A 19955-nucleotide genomic window follows, 5' to 3' on the forward strand; every position below is an offset into this window, starting at 1 on the left:
GCCATCTCTATTTAACGTAGGAGAATCAAACTCATTTGTTACAAGGGCTGGATGTGACATAAATGTGACTTGGTTGGGCTGAGTTGGGGGGATGGTTGCCTTGGCTGGCCCCAGAACGGTGCTGGGAGGGTGCCAGTTTGATCCCCTTGATTTAATGCACATTGGTAGGTATTGATGTGTGAAATAAGTTGCAAAATGGAAATAAGTGACTGCATTTGGAAATGCCTTATTCATCTGTTTTTAACTGAAAGAAAATGAAAAGGGATGTTTTATGTATTTTAGATCATTTGAAACAGTTCTTTGGACTCTGGGTGCCTCCCCCTAGCAGAGGAGGCGTGTTCCACTGAGGAAGGCTGTCTCACTAATTAAATGGATTAACAGGATCCAGCCCTTTGGTCAAGAAATAAATATTTTTGTTCTTAAAATGTTGTTTGCAGTGCAAATCTCCTCTTTTCTCTAGATGCTTACTAAGCTGTAGAGCCTGCAGATGTACTTGAATGTATTCACCAACAAGTGCAGTAATAACCGCTATAAAGTTGTTCCATTTCACACTCTTCATGCTGAGTGTAATCATTTAAGGAGAATGGTGTGGGAGGGGCTGATTGATGACTTTAAGTAGGATTGGTCAACACAGCCAGGCTGAAAGTAGTGCGGTGCAGCTGTGGCTGGGATGACCACTTCCCAGTTACTGAGAAGCTCCATAGAAGACCTCCGAGGCTGACATAAAAGGTGTCTGCAGCTCTCCTAGAGAGAAACCTCGACGTGGAAAGTGACGCAGAGAGGCTTCCTGGAACCCTCCAGCCCAGAAGCCTGATGGTCAGTCAACTGGTGGTTGTCTCCCCCCTGTCCAGTTGATGCTTTGTATATCAGACACATAAGAAATGGCAACGCTATGAACACATCCCCGTTAGAACCAATGTTAACAATACCTCCTTTTACGCTGTTCCCTTTAGCCGCCTGTCTTCAGGCACAACCAACGCTCCAACTGTGGTGAATGTTCACTTAATTTTTTTTAGCATTATATGTATAACTTCAAAAATTACTTTTGCAGAGTCCTGGTTTTTCACAGAATCAGCCAGCTGAGTTTTTTGACGATATGCTCCTGTAACAGCAAATGACAAATGTTTCTCCTCTAACGAGTGCTGTGTGGCATGTATACCACGTCGGGCACTCAACATTAATCATTCGTGTCCTTGAAAGATGTATTCACATGAACCACAAGAGATACTTTTTAATGACTCCTGTAACGGATCTGATTTATCAGTATTTTCTGAACTTACCGATGAGCTATATTGCTTTTTAATGAAATGGTAATAAACACAATCCATTTCTTTCCAGTTACGTTGTTTACAAATTCTCTTGATGCTTATATTCCAACCTTGCATTCAGTCATGCCATTAGCTTCCCACTGTGGTAAGGGGGTTCATATTCCTGGAGAAAAATGTTGAAGTCAACGAATGCGAAAAGAAGATTGCTTGCTCTTGCCTTACTGTATAGTGGGGACTTGAACAGCCCACAACATTCTTGTTTTCATGGTTGATCAGAAATACTTGAGAAAAATCTTGAGATGCTTCTCCACACTTGACGATTAGTGTGAACAAGTGATTTGCACCCGATCCTCTGTTCTGTCAGAGCTTCTTCCCTGAGTATCCTTGGCCACCTCCTGCTTAGGTGAGTGGTTGTCTGTTTCTTGCAGACTGTTTTTCCTCCCCTAGGACACGCCTTAAATGCCTGAACACTGCTAGTTCAAGTACAGAAGAATGGGAGCATGGTTGCTTGTGCCCCCATCTCTCCACACGCACATGGCATGATGTGTCTGCTTGGTCCATTGGTAGCCTACAGCAAAAGTCACGCTGCCTTTGCTGTGAGTACAGAAATAGCCTTTGCCTTTGAGTCTCTGGAGGGACACTTTCCACGCTCGTCGCTGTGGTTTTTCCTTCCTAGCTTATGAGAACTTGTTAGTTCTTGCACCTTATCTACAACCTCTTGGTTTGGTCATCATGATCGGTGGCCCTGCACAGTTTTCTCTCTTTGCACTGTATTGTGCAAAGTCATGAATTCTGGATTTAACTATTGAGGTGACTTTGGGTTTTTGCAGAACTCAAACCACCTTGTCTCATCAGACCAGGCCCTGGGATTCATCTCGGTTGAATTTCAGGTGCGTGCTTCATCTGCTGGTCAGAAAGCATTTATGGACTCCTGCACTGTGTCTCATTGAATAATGTTTTCTGTTCATGGTAGATCACTCAGCAGCTTCTCTCTTGGAAAGACAGACTCTTCAGTTCGCTTGGAGGCACAGAATAATCTCTGGCCATCTTCCACACTTGAAGGTGGAGAGTGCTGCCAAGTCAAGGTGGCCTCACAGGGTTTTCAAGGCAAGAGATGTTCAGAGGTGGTTTGCTGTTGCCTGCCTCTATGTAGGGATCTTGGACTTTCTTGGTGGCTGCCCATCCAAGTACTAACCAGGGCAGACCTTGCTTACCTGCCAAGATCTGGCTAGATTGGGCCAGCCTGGGCCATCCACCTGAAGGTTTCACACTTTGTAGACGAGGTTAAATTGTTCCAGTCAGCCTGAAAATGGGCTCCTGCGTTGTGTGTCTCAAAAATAAGGCAGACACGTTTAAAACTGAACATTGTTAAGCGTACAATCTTGGCCTTTGCATGGCTACCAGTACTGTTATGTGCTAAATTTCACAAAAATTTCTTTACAAGTAAGCTTCATTCTTGATGTCTGCATCTATGTTATCAACTGATTGCAGCCAGAAGATCCTGGTTGGGTTTTTTTTCTGTATTGTCGAAGGCTTTCATGGCCAGAATCACTGGGGTGCTGTGTGGTTTCTGGGCTGTATGGCCGTGTTCCAGTAGCATTTTCTCCTGACGTTTCGCCTGCATCTGTGGCTGGCATTTTCAGAGGAATTTTGTTTCTCTTCAAAGTAGAGCGATCTTAATTGGTTTGGTTCACTGTAACGAATTGGGCCAGAGTTTTTGCGTGTGGCCGCCATGGTTAATTCCAGTGGAGGCCAAACTCTTGCCCACTAGCTTCACATTACTTTTACATATAACTACATTCATTCCCTTTGCTGATTGTGGCATAGAGACCATTTACTCTTCAGTTAAGGGGACATCACCGGTCTGCACGTTTTGTTGCTTTGGCTAGACTGCAATGGAGATAATTGGTCTGCCGCCCTAATTGTTTATTGAATGAAGACAGGCAGACTTTGACAGTCGCATGCCCTCTGGCCCTCTAGTTTTTTTTTTGACGTATCAGACAACTACTTCTATTTTGGACATAACTGTTGCCAGTAAAACAACCACTTGTAACTCAAGCAGTTCATGGATTCTCATGTTTCCACTGTCTTTGAAGTATTTACATCTCAGCATTCTTTCTAGGTTTGGGGATTATCTCTCCAGCTTTGAAAGAAGTCCCAATCTTCCATAGGTGATTTTGGAGGGTTATTACCTTCATCGTTTGCCATAAAGCCACTGTCTGGAAACGAGATCTTGGACTAGATGGATCTTCTGTGATCCAAAAAGGCTGCTTTCACATTCTCCTATCAGCACCTTGCTTGCAAGTGGAACTTCTCTGAAGTGCCATACTACTTGAGTGATACTGCCTTGGGAGCAATCAGAAGGCTGTAATGCAGTCGAAATGTCGCAGTCGGGAACAGAGGCTCTGCGAGTGCGTGTGTATGTGTGGTTATTTCTGTTTCCTATGCTTGTACCCCCAGCTCATTTCATGTGTATGGGAAGCAGCCCGTAAGTGCGCCTTTTTTCCCAGGCAGGGACATCAGGAAGGTACTCTTTCTCTGTGTATATGAGCAGGATAACTGCCTTCAGTCATACATTTAAGAGTACCCGGCCTGCCTCTGGGTCTGCAGGGCACACACGTGTTTAATGGGCATCGCCTTCAAAGAACTCGTGTCTCAAATCATGTGCTGAGATCGTACTGAAATGACTTAGCAAGCTATGTAAATTGGCGTTTGGCTCCATGCTGAAATTCATTTAGCTGATAGGTTAGATTTCCCAATGCTGGGCTCTAATGCGTCAGGCAATCCCATCCGTTGGAATCAAGAAGTTATTTGTTACTGTGGAGTTCTCAACATAGCTTGATTTCTTCTGTTTTTTTAAATACGTTTAGCCCTGACTTGAAAAAAAATCCCGAAGGAGCAGGATTGGTGAGCGCGGCTTCCGTTGCTTCAACAAAGCCCACTGAGGCCAAGGAAGAGCCCCCTTCTCAGTGGAAAGCGGCGGTGGCAGAAGCGGAGACTGAACATTCTGAGAAGACGGAATCCGAAGCCCCGTCAGAGCCCTCAAAGACTGTCATGTCGGAAGGTAAAGTGGCACCCGCGACTGACAAGCCGGTTGACTTGAGTTTGTCTGAAGTGAAGTCTGAAGAACCTTTGTCTTTGGCGTCCCATGTCGAAAACGAGAAGGCTGCAGAGAAATCTACTGCTGCATTGCTGGGAAACGCATCTGCTTCTCCATCAGGGATCAAAGATGAAGAGTTACCTGGCCCTTCTGATGAGCTTGCAGAAGCATTGAAGGGCACAGCCAAAACGGGGGAGAGAAGACCAGGCCCTGCCAAGACAGAAGAAGCAGGCCCTGCTAAGACAGAGGAAGGAGCAGAGATAGCTCCGGCCATCTGTGAGTCACTGGCTCTGGACTTGACAGAAGCTCCCGTGGCGGAGCTGCCAAAGGGAGGCCTACAATCAAGCACCACGCCGGTGTCTCCAGGAACAGATCAGACTGATGCATCAAAAAAGCTCCCTGAAGTGTCTGTCCCTGAGGTGGGGGTGAAGATAGAAACAGAGCCTGAGAATCCCTCATCCACAGTGGAAGGCCACATGGAGGTGGAACCTGAGCCTGCTGAGCCTCAGACTACAGAAGTGGCAAAGGAAGAGCCTGAACTACGGGCAGACAAGTCTGAGGCAGCCTCAGAGAAGCAGCCTGAAGTGGTGACATCAAATAGTGACTCAACCCAGGTAGAGAAACTTGAAAAGAAGGCAGAAGATGTCAGTCCTGAGCGGAGTTTGCCCAAGTCGCAGCCAAGCAAGGAACTGGGACAAGCCCCGCCTGACGAATCCAGTAAAGCCAGTGTGCCTGCCACAGATTCATCGCCCAGTGCAGAAGCAAATTATGCTAGTAAAACCATCTTAAAGGCTTTGATGTCTGTTCCAAACGTATCGAAGAAAAGAACTGCGACACGGAAGAAGGAGGAGCAGAAGCCCACCCCGAAGACAGGAACCCGGGGCGGCACCGTTGCCGAGAAGAAACCTGTGCCCAAAGAAGCGAGTCAGCAAAGGCCAACGAGCAGCAAGTCAAATTTGGCAGCGAGCAAATCTAAACCGCGGCTGAGTTCTTTTGTTGTTAAGGTAGGCAGTGGGAAGAGTTCGTCGCAGCAAGACAAGGACTCCCAAGTAGAAACAAAAGGTAGCTCAAAGCAGACTCAAGAGCAAGAAACTAGATCATCCACCGGGAAGCGTGACGGCAGCAAAGAAAAGGTGAGAAGGGCGAACGTGCTGGCTATTGACCGGCTGATATCTAAGGCTGGCGCTTCTTCCAGACCGTGCAATGGGGGTGCAGTCAGTAGTCTGTGCCCAGTCCCTTTCCCCCTTCCTGTACAGTGTTCTGTTTAAAAGCAAACCACCTTGGCACCAGGGGCGTATGCAGTGTGGGAAAGTTTTCCTGGGCAAACTTCTGAAACATAGGTAGATGGATGTGGGTTTAACAGGCAAGACATGTTTGTGTTCTGTCTCCTTGCTGAGAGATGATACTTCCAGTGTTGAACCCTCACGTGCCCTGCTGCACAATACTAGCCACGTGGAGGAGGAGAAGAGATGGTACTACCTGCAGTGTAGCCGGTGGACGGAGTTCCAAGATCTGAGCATGGTTTCAACTTGCTTAGCCATGTGATCCGTTCCGTTTCAGTTTAAAGGCAAAAAGGTTATGTGTTGGTGCCCTCAGAAGACGGCTCTTTGACTTCTGCTTGTTTGTTTTGCTTTCTCTGACTTTTCAGGCGCCTGCTGGGAGAAATACCAGAAGTTCCAACATCTGCACAAGCCCAAAAGAGGTGAGGAAGCCGACAAGCAGTTGGCCCTGCAGCTTGCAAGTGGCCACTCTTAACAAGGTTCCATTTCAGAGTATTCTGGGAGGGAGAAAGATGACACGTTGACACGTTCTCCAGTTTTCCCCTCTGATTTGAATTGCTGGGGACTAGCTGTGCAGGGAGGCATGGGGGTCACTGCGTTGGAATATTGCACTCTAGCATCACAGCTGCCCCAGATGGATGTCTGTATCAGTGAGATTCTCTGTTCAGTGTGGTTGAGATTCACTGTGGAAGGCTGGCTATAATGAGGAATCCTTCCATCCACTGCTGCTCATTCCCACTGGCTTAATTTTTCCACCCAGTGTGGTAGAATGACAGGGCACCAAGCCAGATGTTAAAGAGGCGCCCAGACCTGGAAAATGGTGGCATCCGAGAGTTCTTTATTGACCACAGCTCACAAATACTAGCGGTTGGCAGTGCTGTCAAGCGTACAGCTCAAATACCCGTGTTAAGAGGCAAAGATTTCATGCGGCTTCTATGCACGTTACGGAGCTTACGTTGCTGAAGAATGGAGCATGGGGCCAGAAAGGTACAGGAAGTGGGTGAAACAGTGGGTTATAGCTACCTCTCTGAGCAGAGGTACACATGCTCAGGGGCTCCAATCATCCAGGAATCCCACGAGGGTGGGGGAAGCAAAGATCTGTGTGCTGGGATAGCAGGCGGGGGCTTCAGACTCTGCACAGTCACTGAGGGCTTGGAGCAGATCAGAAGTGAGCTTTGGAGATGGATGATGGCTTCAGTGTCCAGACTTGGGCGTAAATGTTGGATAGAAGTTTCTTTTGTCTCCGGCCTGGAGGGAGAGAAAGGCGAGGGAATGGGGTCACTCTCTTGATTGGCAGGAACGGCCACTGTTCATTAATGTAGTGGATTCTCCAATGTATACATTTTTCGTACTGCACATTTGGAGTGAGCATAGTCTTGTCTCAAAAGGGATTTCGCTGTTTCCCACTGAGAAAAACAGAAATGGGGGAGGGCTGTTCTTGTCATATTTTTCTGGGTTTATTTCCCAGTAGGCCTTCATGTTAGGGGAATGTGTGAGTGAGTGAGAGAAACCTTGCAGCTAAAATGCCGATGTGAACCTACGTCTTTGTGAATGGGAATGTTATTGCAATGTCCACCTTGATTAATTTCTGAGAGGCTCTGATGTATCATTTGGGACTTGGCAGTGGGCAGATGCCAGTTTTCTGTCTGAGCATACTTTCGTCTCCCTGTGGTGTGAGATCAGGGTGGGTACCCTTTGCTTATATTCAGCCTACATCATACAGGTAGCCTCAGGGTCCAGGGTGTTGTGGGTTTTCCTGGTTGTATGGCTGTGTTCCAGTAGCATTTTCTCCTGACGTTTTGCCTGCATCTGTGGCTGGCATCTTCAGAGGATCCTCTGAAGATGCCAGTCACAGATGCATGTGACACATCAGGAAAAAATGCTTCTGGAACATGGCGATACAACACGAAAAACCCACAACACCCTAGTGCAATGGTGGTGAACCTTTGGCACTCCAGATGTTATGGACCACAATTCCCATCAGCCCCTTCCAGCATGGCCAATTTGCCATGCTGGAAGGGGCTGATGGGAATTGTAGTCCATAACATCTGGAGTGCCAAAGGTTCGCCACCACGGCCCTAGTGATTCTGTTCGTGAAAGCCTTAGACAATACATTGAACATCTCTACAGAGAGAAATTGTTCCAAACCTCAGGCTCCCTTTGTGATCTTTATGTGTCCGGGAGAGAATCACTGATTTTGATACTCAAATGGATGTGGGAAAAGAGAGACCCACAGATGGAATTATGTCTATATCTTACAGCTGTTGTCTCACTCTAGATATCTTTTGAGTCAAAGCTTCATTACTGCTTTTACCCTGATTACCTGTTCACTGAAATGTTTAATATTTTGTAGGAAGATGAACTTTTCCCGTTTAACTTGGATGAGTTTGTCACTGTGGATGAAGTTACAGATGAAGTGGACTCTCCCCCTCAGCCAAGGAGGAACCCTCCAAGGAGTAGGAGAAAGGACGCTTCCTGCGAGCCTAGCTCCAAGAGAAGGAAGGGCAAGACCTCTGTTGCTCATGAAGATGCCGAGAGGGAGCTTTCCTTCGTAACATTAGACGAGATCAGAGAAGATGAAGGTGGCATGACCCAAGCGGCAGAACATTTGGAAGCCATCCCAGATCCCCAGGGGTTGGTCACAGTTGATGAACTGAACGATGAGGAAGAGTTCATTTCCGAGGTGGCCCGGGATCCACAGTCACTTGTTACTTTGGATGAGATCTCTGAGCAAGAAGACCCTGCCTCTACAAAAGAAGCCGGCAGTGAACCAGACCTTAAAGCGGAGCCCTTGGTAACAGTCGATGAGATTGGAGAAGTAGAGGAGTTATCGCTGGATGAGCCTTTGCCGTTTAAGACTGAGAGCTTCAGTGAGAGGCGAGAAGAGAAGCGGGTCCTTGAAGATCCTGGAGATCTCCTTTCTTCCCAGATGCCAGAAGATCCAAGCACTTTAGTCACAGTGGATGAGATCCATGAGGATGGAGATGATCAGCCTCTAGTGACTTTGGATGAAGTAACGGAAGAAGACGATGACTTCTTGCCAGACTTTAGTCATCTGGACGGAGAGCTTAACTTTGTTACTGTAGATGAAGTTGGTAGTGAGGATGAAGAAGAAGAAAAAGAAGAAGATGGAGAAGAAGAGGAAAGAGAAGAAGAAAAAGTTGCTGTTAAAAGTACAGATAAGGAAGAATTGGTTGCCACAACAGTCCCAGAAGAAGAAGCTGCATCTACAGTTGTTGCACCAGTGGAGGATTTACTGCCAGCTGCCAAGCATGAAGAAACAGTAATTCTTGATGATGCCTCACCAGGAGAGAAAGCATGTCCTGGGCAGGATCTCCCTGAAGAAAATAAGGCGGCTGAGGTGGAGGCTTCTGAAAAGGAGAATGATGCTGCAGAAATGGACAAGCAAGAAACTACCTTAGTAGAAGGTGAGAAGGATGAAGAAGGGGAAGATTTGGAGCAAACCATCAAGGAAGAGACTGAAGCAGAAGCACACTGGGATCACCCTTTGGCAGGTGAGAAATGAATTAGTCTTAACTCCTTAAGGAACAGGTGGACATTCTTTGGTAAAGCCATAAAGAGAGTTACATAGAATCATAAGAGTTGGAAGAGACCACAAGGGTCATCCAGTCCGTGCAGGAACACACAATCAAAACACTCCTGACAGATGGCCATCCAGCCTCTGTTTAAAAGCCTCCACAGAAGGAGACTCCACCACTCTCCGAGGCAGTGAATTCCACTGTCAAACAACCTGACAGAAAGTTCTTCCTAATGTTTAGGTGGAATCTCTTTTCCTGCACCTTGAATCCATCACTCTATGTCCCCCTTTAGCCTTTGCTTCTCCAGACTAAACATCCCTAGCTCACTAAGCCTCTCTTCGTAGTTCATGGATTCCAGACCCTCTACTATTTTGGTTGCCCTCCTCTGGACCCATTCCAGTTTGTCAATATCCCTCTTAAATTGCGGTGCCCAGAACTGAACACAGTACTCTAGGTGAGGTCTAACCAATGCAGAGTAGAGTAGTACAATTACTTCTCTTGATCTAGACACTATACTCTTATTGATGTATCCCAGAATTGCTTTGGCTTTCTTGGCTGCCATATCTCACTGCTGACTGATGTTCAGTTTGTGGTCTACTAACACTCCCAGATCCCTTTTACGTGTACTGTTGTCAAGCCAGGTGTCCCCCATCCTATATCTGTGCATTTCTTTTTTTCTGCCTAAGTGTAGAATCTCACGTTGATCTCTGTGGAAATTAATTTTGTTTGTTTTGGGCCAGCTCTCTAATCTGTTCAGATCATTTTGAAACCTGCCCCTGTCCTCTAAGGTATTAGCTACCCCTCCTAATTTGGAATAATCTGCAAATTTGTTCACAATTTTCCTCTGGCAGAAAAATAAACATTCCACAACTGTTAAAGATGACAGCAGCAACTCCTTGATGATCCATATTTAGGCATCTTAAATTCTGCAGAACAGATTTCTGAACCCCTTTCAAAAGTCCCCTTCTGCACTGTGCCACCACAAATCCCAGTTAGCCTTGCTTCTTTAAAGCCTAGTCCTGTTCACTGAGCTCCAGACTAACCTCAGGATTGAAGACTTTTGCCCCTAGTCACTACCTTCTGTTTTGCAATCACGTGCCTTCTAATTGCAGAATCAACCTCGAATCTGTCAGGCAACAAAGGAAGTGATGCAGAGGATATTCAGCAACCTTCTGGTAAGATGAAGCGTGGGCCACAAATGCAAAGATATGCTTGTTGTTGCTTGTCTGGAGTAACCTCGCAAGTTGGGCAGTTACTCCTTTTTCTTTGCGCTACTTTCTGAATTGGCTGTCCCTGAAACCTGTTCGGAGGCCTCTCAGACCCTGATCTGAGAGGAATAGACCACCAGGAGACCCTTGTGCCTTCTAGGGCCTTCTGGAATGGTTCTGAGTTCTAGTCATGACCTGAAAGTGCAATCCCTGTAGCAGACCACTGTAGGAATGTCTTACCTTGAAGCACCTTCCACTTGTATAAATTAGAAGGCATGGGTTGGAATGAGAAATATTGGGTCGATATTGTGAGTGACTTGGCAGTCTTTGTCCTTTTGCAGCTTCTGCTTCATGAACCATGGCATCCCCATCTGTAAAATGTGCGTCAGAATCACCTGTGGGCATGAAATGTCTATTGAGGCATGTTGCAAGAACAGGCTTAGAGAAAACCCACTTCAGACTTTGGACCTCAGGGGCTGCATCCTTCTCATATATATATAGCTGCATCCTTCTCACATACATATATATATATTAAAAAAACCTTTATTAGGCATAGAATCCATATAACAGCCAACATTGTCCAAACAAGTATCCCATACATGAGAACCATCGCAGGTAATCATTTCAAAGTTTCTATAAGGAACCTAGCTACAAAAGTTAAAATCTCGGAGGTGGAATTGTTTAGTAGAAACGAAATCTTCCCCACAGCAGAGTATTCATTAAAGATTACAGGACAAAGAGCAAAAAGTCTGGTCCTAGATCCCTCGATTTTGGGGCAGTTGAGCAATATATGTTCTATGGTTTGAATCGCTGTGATACAATGAGGACATTTCCGCTCTTGCAGGTCGAGCATCCTTCATTGTATCCCATTCATGCCCTCTCAAGTCTACAAATTTCTGTAAACAATCACATCTGTCCCAGGTTGCTCATCATAGACACGTAACAGTGGGTTTTCTGAAACTACATCACACATGCAAAACTCCTTGGGAGGTCTCCAGAGTTCTTTCTGGAAAAGACCTTTCTGATTGGTTAGGAGTTAGGACAGAGTTAAACAGTGCTTTCAGTAAACTGGGCTGTACTCTGCCATGTTATGCAGCTGTGGAAGATGTGATCTGTTAGTGCAAGGGTTATCTGCATGGTTTAATAGGACACCGCCCTGTGTTCTTGTGTTTGCTGGCCATGGAGAACTGGACTTCACTAGAACGTACCACAACAGTCTGAAAATCAAGCATCACCTAGTAAAATTCACATATATCCACCTCTTCAAAAGAGTCAAGCCCTGTAAGGTGAACATAAGGGTAGAATATCCTGTTGAAAAAAATACTGGCTTATTCAATTATCTCGCTCCCCCAAGCAGTGCTGATGAAGAGTGAGTGGGGTGCATTCCGAGGCACAGCTCCTTCCCCCAGAAGACAAATCAAAGCTACAGAACCTGTAGCTCAAGGTCAAGCTGGGCTGTTAGCTCAGTGTAGTCCAGTGCAGCTCTTGAAGGTTCTCCAAGGTCTCAGATAAGTTTTCCCTGGTCTGGCTACTTGAGGCCATTTACCAGGAATTGTAAGGCGTTGAATATAGGATCAAGCAGGTGCTGTGCCATTGAGCTATACAGTCTTCCTTGCCAGTGTAGAATATTCTAGATTACGAGAGTGCGAGAACAAGGACTAGCAGGTCCACAAGATGGTGCCAAGCAGATGTTATTTTGGGCAGTCCTCAGAGAAGAATTGTTTTCCTTCTTCTTGTAGAGTTTGGAAAACTTGCTTGTAGAAATCTAAAGGTCTGGACGAAAACTGTAAAAGAGTGTGGGGTGGGGGGGGGCCCTCAAGACAGGACTAATTTTCAATTCCTGGGAGAAAAATTGGAAACCCTCCAAAATTTTGAAGAGGACTGGGAAAAAAACAATAAGCCTTATATGGTTGACATATACCACAGTTTCTGTTGTGTTTTTTCCAGTTTGTTTACATGTAAATCATTTTACCAACCATTAATATGCTATAATGTATTTAAGGACAGGACATTTTTTTAAAAGGTTCAGTGTTTTCCATATTTACCTTACTATCCAAACATGCTGACAGCTCTATGTTTTGTGACTGAGATAGTTTCTGTCCAGATAATCCAGTGGTTTACTGCAGAATTTATTCATCCTTCAGCTCCTTCCCCCCCCCCCCCCCTTGGCAAAGAGGTGTCCTTTGAGAGCGGGGGGTGCAGCAGCTTGCAACTCTTTCTTAAGTGTTACAGTTTTTCTTACTGAAAACAAAGATATTTATATTCCATAAGTATGCCAGACAGTACAATTGTGTACGCTAACTAAATTATAAACTGTGCATTTGATGTTGTTCAATCAGTAAAATAAGTTTTGGGTTGATAGGAAAGTAAGATTTGCATATATTTTAATTTTCTCTGAAATTTCGGGGTTTTATTCCTCTATTAAAAAAGTCTTCCGTTCCTCCATGATGTCAAAATTTCCAGAAATTTTATATCTCTGCTTGTATGTTAGGATGCACAAAAGAGATGTCAGTGTTTGTTAATGTGGTTTGCAGTCCAGTATTTGTGTGATGAAAATTGTTAGAACTTGTCGCCGCCAGTGTTTGGGATTGACAAGAGCAGGATGAATTTTGAATGTCTTTTTAATGACGTATCTTAAATAATCAAAAATCATTCAGCAACATAACTAAAACTGACACCTGGCTGTTAACTGAGCTGTCCTGTTTCTTTTGAAACAGAGTCGGAGAGCCGTGAAGAGGACATGGAGGGTAAAACAGTAGGAATGGATGTTGAGCAATGTTCAGAATCTGTTCTTCATGAGGAGCAAACGGGGGATATGGTGACGCCTCCTCCAGCCCTGGAGGTTTCTGCTGAAGACAGCCAGACTTCGCTTGGTGAGGATCCAAAGGCCAGATCAGAACAAGAGGGCCAGGACCCAGACAGCAAAGAGGAGAACTGCGGAAAGACAACACCCTCACAGTCTTCTAAGAAGCACGAGAAAGGTAGGAGCAGCTGGGCAGGTTCTGGCTCTTCTGTTTGGCTGCCTTTCCTGCTGGAATGATGCTGTGCTTGCTTGGGTGATGAAGGGCCTGAGCTGCCAGGGAATCATGTTGTTAGTGTTTCCTCCAGCAGGAGAGGCAGTAGAGTAATGGTGGAGGGTCCCCGCTTCTCCACAGGCAGGCCTTTAGTTATTTTATTTATAATTTGGTTTGTAGGCCATCCTTCTTCTGACTGGCTCAGGATGGCTTACAACAGTATTCACAGCAAAATCATAAAACCAATGGTCACATTCCCAATATAAATAGACATCCAGTGGCACCCTAATCAGTTCTGAGAAATGAGGGGGGAATGAAGGGAGGCCAGCTCTGTTGGAATGCCGTTTCTGGCCCTCAGCCACAGGTCTGATAGCATAGCTGTCTTTCTAGCCCTGTAGAATGGTGACAGGTCCCTCAGGGTTTGGGTCTCATTCGACAGTGCTGAAAAGGCCCTGGCCAGCTGGATATCTTTCGGGCCAGGGATCGCCAATAAGGGGCTCTCCGTAAAGCAAAGCACTATTGTGATTAGTATTATGATTATTATTAAAATTTACTATGCCATCCCTCCCAGGCTCTGGGCAGGTCATACCACTCTCCTGGGAGTGTGCCTGGAGAGCTCCCAGACCGTTCTGGGCTTTAAAGGTTAACACTAAAACCTTGACCCGGACTTGGTACGCCACTGGAAGCCACTGTATGAATTAAGTCTGGTGGGAGAGGGTTCTGCCCAGCGATGGAGATCTTTAAGGCCACCTTCTGCTTTTACTTCTGTCTCCGAAAATAAAATGGGCAAGCACCAGACTCTTATCTTGCAGTCCTCCTTCCCTTTTTACAGAAGGGAAGGGGTGAGGCCTTTTTGTGAGAAAGTGACAGCGCACCCAGCAGCAGAAGACCGCGGTTCCGTGGGTTTCCCACCAGACGTGCCGAGCTCCAGAGCTATTTGCTTCCTGAAACTGCCATAGATTTCAGTGCAGAAGTGGATTTGTTCAATTGGGTTTTGATCGCCCTGACAAAGGGGCAGCAATTAGCATTTTTTTTCTATGGGCAGCTGTTGCAAACAGTGCACATTTGTCCTGATCATCTGTGAGCTAATGTCCGGATTGGTACTGGGGAGTGTGAAAGGGCGAACTATGCATACTCTTCTGACCTCCTTTGGAGAACGGGTGGGATAAAAATGTACTAGATCAACCACAACAGTTTATCTAAGTATTAGAAACAGCTGTTCACCTGCTACAAAGATAGTGAACAAACAGGGCACAGTATGTTGGACAAAGTTCAAAACATAGTGAACCATGACCTTTGTGCTTGTGTCCGGCTGGAGCCTGGGAACCAAGGGAACTGCGTCTTCTGCTGGAACGGGAGGGGGAGTTGGAAGACGGTGATGAACAGTTACTTTCACTTTTTCTTAGGCAACCAAGTAGAGCTGCCCTTGGCCAGGTGCCTTATCTCTTCCTGCCTGGCCTTGAGTCTAGGATGATTATGTTCCTTCCAACTATGCTTTGTAGTCAAGGGAACTGGGAGGGGAGGGGGGAGGAAGGATGGTATTTTGAGTGGACAAAGACCATTTCAGAATCGGCTTTGAGCTTCTTGCCTGTGCTGTCTGCCAATAAAGACTTTTGAACCAAGTGTCCGAGTTGAGTTGCAGATCCAGGCCGTGACAGTTTGAAGGACACTGAGGGAGGCGTAGCTCGAAAGCAAAGAGCTGTCACGGCAGAAATTTGGATTCTGAGATTCCTCAAAAACCTCACTTGCATTAAACTGGATCCCACAGTTGTGTCAGTGGAAAGGGAAGAAAACCTCCCTGCTTTCCCTTCCCCTAGCTAAAACAGTGATCCTGGGAACTGGGGAACCTGTGTGGACTAAAAACCCGCCCAACCAAAGTTGCTGCGGAGAGAATGAAGACCATGACAAGCTTATGGCCACCCCCTTTTTTCGCTTGTGGATCCTCTAGTTCTGGAGAAACAGAAGCACTTTGTATTGTTCTGAGCAGCAGATGAACAGCCAGAGGTGCTCTGCTAGTGCAGGAGGGCCACGGTCCCCTTCTCCTGTCCTTAACTGTAGTCTGGCTGCCATATTTTGGATGAGCTGAAGTTTCCAGACCATTTTCAAAGACATAAAGGGCTTTACAGTCACCTAATGTGGATGTAATCAGAGCATGGATTGCTGTGGTCAGAACTTACTTGCACTGAGAACAGGAACACCAAAAAGCATGCAGATAAACAGGTGTGGCACATCACGGTTACTGTAGTAAAATAATAAATGTTCCCTAATGTTACTTTAATAGAATTGGCTGGGTCAGAATGCAAAGCACAGGAGCCTGAACAGAAAGAGGTAGATTCTTCAGAGAAATCAAAGACCCCGCATGACACGGAAGGTAAAACCTGAGATGTTCACCTAAATCTAAATGCCTGATCATTTCCACCCTCTGTTACTTGTTTGCTTAGTTGCGAGTGGAGTTAATTGGTGCCAATTACTGTCATCTGTCCTCGCATTTGAGCTCAAATGATTTGGAAGTTGTGTTGCTGCTCACGTGGCGCGCCTTGTCTTTCTCCGCCCCCTTCCCTTTGTCTTTGGCCTGTGGGTTGAGGTTTGTTATCCTAAAAGCATGTGCTGTGGGGCAGTCCTTACCATCAAGTTTTTACTCCATCAAGTGCATTTGGAGCTTGGGAATCCTGACACACACTCAGTTGTTTGTGCCAAGAACATTCCGAGCATGAAAACATGCATCAGATAAACATATCTTTATAGTGCTGATTTCACCGTGCAGTATTTTGGCAAGATTCTGTAGTGACTGAGGGAGTGGAGGGAGGAAAGGCCCAGGGAGCAAGAAGGTAGTGACTGGGCACCAGGGAGCTGGGTAAAGCATGGAAACACTCCCCAGGGCATTTTCTGTGCCCTGCCCTGTTGTTCTCAGCAGGCTTTGAAAGTGAGAGTATGACCAGGGGTCCTAGGAGACCGAGGGGCCGGCTTGGAATTTAATTAATTAATTATAGAATATAGAATAACAATATAGAATAACAATATAAAATAATTAAACATTTAAAAGCAGCGATAAAACTAGAAATTTAATTTACACAATAATCTCAGTAAATAGAGATATAATTAGAAATATGTGATTGGCGCCCAGCATTCCAGATTTAAAATTCCCCGTCCCCTAAAAATGAATGAAAATGAAAATTAGTGCTTGAGTTGAGGCACAAAGTAAGCTACAATGCACTGCAGTGGGTGTGTTTCCCCATTTGATGGGCATTTGGCAGTTCTCAAATGGGTACTCCATTTGATGGGCATTTGGCAGTTCTCAGAGGCTTCTGTTCTAGAAACTTGCTTTTTCCTTGGAGGAAGTCTTTGGGAGACTTCATCCTTCACCAGATTCCCTGTATTCACAATTAGATTCTCTGCACTTTCAAGCCTTTTTTTTTTAGTTCTGGATCGTTTGGGTTAATACCCCGCCTTACTCTCCTGTAAGGTAGGTGGGGCTGAGAGAGTTCTGAGAGAACTGGGACTGGCCCAAGGTCACCCTGCAGGAATGTAGGAGTGGGGAATCAAACCCAGTTCTCCAGATTAGAGTTCACCACTCTTAACCACTTCACCACAGTAACTTTGTGTTTCTGCTTTCAGATTTAGACTTCCTTGTCCCGAAAGCTGGCTTTTTCTGTCAGATTTGTTCCTGCTTCTGTGTGGATGAAGCATCCATGAAAACTCACTGCCAGTCTGCACTCCACCAGCAAAACAAGAAGGTAGCCTTTCCCCCCATTTCCCTTGGTGACATTTAATGTATTTGTTTTGTTTCACTTAAAACATTTGTACCTGATCTTTCCGCTTATTCAGGCTCTTGGGCAGGTTATAAATAATATCATATTTAACAGGAGAAGTAACAAAACCATTATTTTAAAACGCCGCTACAGCATTTTGCTTTTTAAAGAAATTTAGAGCAGTTATTTATATATATGTCTCTGTGTATGTTCCTATTTGAATTGACAGAGATGCCTAAAAGTAGACTCATTTGCCAAAAAGTTGAAGCAATTTTTTATTCGTTTGGAATAATGTGACTGACACCAGGGGTCCCCAAAGTCCTGTGAAAAAAGAATTTTAAAATTTATTCTGCAGAGCCATACAGTAACAAAATTACTACAAATCATTAAAAAAACCAAAGTGCAGCTTTTAACTGTATTTTTCTCATTCCAAAACACACCCGACAGCACCCAGTGTTGGTTAAAGTAATCAGAATTCTGGAAGTGACTTCTCCTTGTCCTTTGGTAGTACATCAGTTTTACCAATAAAGCCAGTAGAGAAGCCATTCACTTCTGAATGATGATACTGGATTTCTTCCAGTTGGATGCGATGGCCAATTTTTGCTGGAGTGAACTCAGAAGTAACTGCACATCCGAAAGATCTAACCAGTCTTGATCAGAGGGGGTATTGCAGAAGGAACTGAACCCATAACCTTCCATTTTGGTTAAAAAAGCCAGCAAAAGATTAGCAACCCTCCCTGCCTTGGGGGAGGAGCTTCTTCCCTTTGGTGGTGATCGCCCCTTCCTAGAATTGCCAGGAAAGGATTTTTACAGTAAATGAACCTGCTTTTCCATTTGCCACAAGTGTCATGGATGTATTGTTTCTGCAGAAGTTCATGAGCAAGAAAGCAGAAGAGGAGAAAAAGGACAGTGAAGGCGATGCTGCGAGGTGATACCAAGACGCAAGTCGCCACAGATATTCTTTAGGGGACCAGTCAGGTCTGTGTATTATGTTCAGTTTCATTTTGTCAACCTGCAGACTTTTGCGTTGTGTAATATACCTGTCTTAGTATAGACAGTTATTCATTGTGTGCTGGTTTTTAGTAGCTGAATGTAATGGTCCTGGCAGTGTTTAAATAAATGTTCTTGCTCTGTAGCCAAAACAAATGCCTGCGGTGTGTTTTTTGTCAAATTGACACGGTCTGCTCTGGCTTGTAGGAAAACCACCTTCAACGCTGCTTTGTAGGCTGCTTCTGAATCCAGAACGGGATGAAGGGAATCCCCCTCGTCCAGGGAAGTGGTTAACAAACATTGCTAAAAGGCTATGTTTTTTTTTTATTTGAAACGTACTATTTCCTCACCCCTTGTCCTTACACAGACTCAAATGAAGGGCCTGCCCTACTCCTGTAAACATTTCACAGGCCTCTCCCCACCTCTTTCTAGGAGCACAAGGCAGTACTCGTTCCTTTCCACCATTCTAGTGGAGCTCTTCCAATTTTCAGTTTCCTGCCCAAGCTGGTTTCATGCAATGTTGAGTTTAAAAATGCCACAGTCTAGGAGGCTGTCTGTGGGTAACTAGCCCTGACTTAGATGGTGCAGTCTCGCCTGAACTTATCAAGTCTTTGAAGCTAATCCTAGTGAGGATTTGAGTGTAAATTCTTAAAGCCAATTGGGCCAAATGAAGATGCCTCCTCTTCTGGCCTTCTTGTTTCATGCTCTGTGGGGCTTAGCAAGCCAGTTGTTTTCTGTGCTGTGATTTTCCCAGTTTCCCAGAATTAACAATTCACAAGGGCTGTTGGTCTGTCGAGTTAAATTGATTTACACACCACTCATCTCTTAGGTCAGTTCATTAGCAGAGCTGCCTCGATTACTGTGCTGCTATAGCTGAGCTACAAGACCACAACTAAGCTCTGAGACCAGGCTGGGGTTTTGCTGGGGGTGGTGTGAGGGCTCTGGAAATCAGAGGGGGTGTACACCCAGATAAGAAACAAAAGGGGAATAACCACCCCCTGAATCATTATGGGTTGGAGATTCCAAAGGTAGCTTAGAAGTGCAGGTGAATAACCTGAGAGAGATATAAAGATGAAGTTATCAGAGGGAGGTGATTAAAGCAGAAAATGTTAACACTGAGTGACTTCCATTCATGTCAATGGACTGCTGACCCCAAAGTCCAGAACCATCACTTTTGATTTCAGAGGAAGGGACCAGTCAGAAGGAATACCATCTGCCCAGTAAAGGAGCAGCTCCGCAAGCCCAGAGCCCACTTGCTAAAAGACGGACCCAGAGGAACAGGACACTGTTGGTCGTCAGCTGCAGCTCATCAGTGGCCTGCAACCTCTCCTGGATAAGACTGTTTCCAAGTAGAGATGGAGCAGCTGGTATCAGGCTGAATCAAGTTGGGACTATTTTGTCAGTCGTCACATTCCTGAATGGAAGACCCAACTGAGTGGGAAGGAAATGTATGATCTGGTGCTTCGTAAATCAACACCTCAGCTTCGTGTGATACAAGTGCTCATGGGGGCTGATCAGCAGGGGGAGATGAATCTCCCAGATGTGCCCCCAAGAAAGCTGGAAGAGGAGAGGCGATTAACTAAGCCTGTTTCTGCACGGGCGAAATATGACGTCGTGGCAACGGAAAAAGAAGCGTCATAGCGAGAGCGTTCGCACGCGCAGTGACGGAGCTGCGCCGTCGCGCCGTCGCGAAAACGCTAAACCGGCGCGAAGACGCCGTATTCAAAAAACGCTTTAAACCGTTCTTTTTCCCCTCGTGACGCATCGACGCCGCACTCGTGCGAACCGCCGGCACGGAGCCGTCCTC

General features: G+C 45.6%; 1 protein-coding gene across 1 annotated transcript in view; it reads left to right on the top strand.

The window, feature by feature from the left end:
• Nucleotides 1–18300, top strand: part of ZNF638 (zinc finger protein 638) — a 74315-nt gene extending 56015 nt beyond the window's left edge. The window contains exons 18-25 of the mRNA XM_048508778.1: nt 4139–5501; nt 6017–6070; nt 8002–9163; nt 10300–10362; nt 13113–13376; nt 15691–15780; nt 17025–17143; nt 18028–18300. Of these exons, the coding sequence (XP_048364735.1) occupies nt 4139–5501; nt 6017–6070; nt 8002–9163; nt 10300–10362; nt 13113–13376; nt 15691–15780; nt 17025–17143; nt 18028–18090 (3178 nt within the window). The 3' untranslated portion in view covers nt 18091–18300. The remainder of the gene's footprint in view (nt 1–4138; nt 5502–6016; nt 6071–8001; nt 9164–10299; nt 10363–13112; nt 13377–15690; nt 15781–17024; nt 17144–18027) is intronic.
• Nucleotides 18301–19955: the final 1655 nt, after the last annotated feature.

Source organism: Sphaerodactylus townsendi, linkage group LG10, assembly GCF_021028975.2.
Source record: "Sphaerodactylus townsendi isolate TG3544 linkage group LG10, MPM_Stown_v2.3, whole genome shotgun sequence".
Classification (NCBI taxonomy): Eukaryota; Metazoa; Chordata; class Lepidosauria; order Squamata; family Sphaerodactylidae; genus Sphaerodactylus; species Sphaerodactylus townsendi.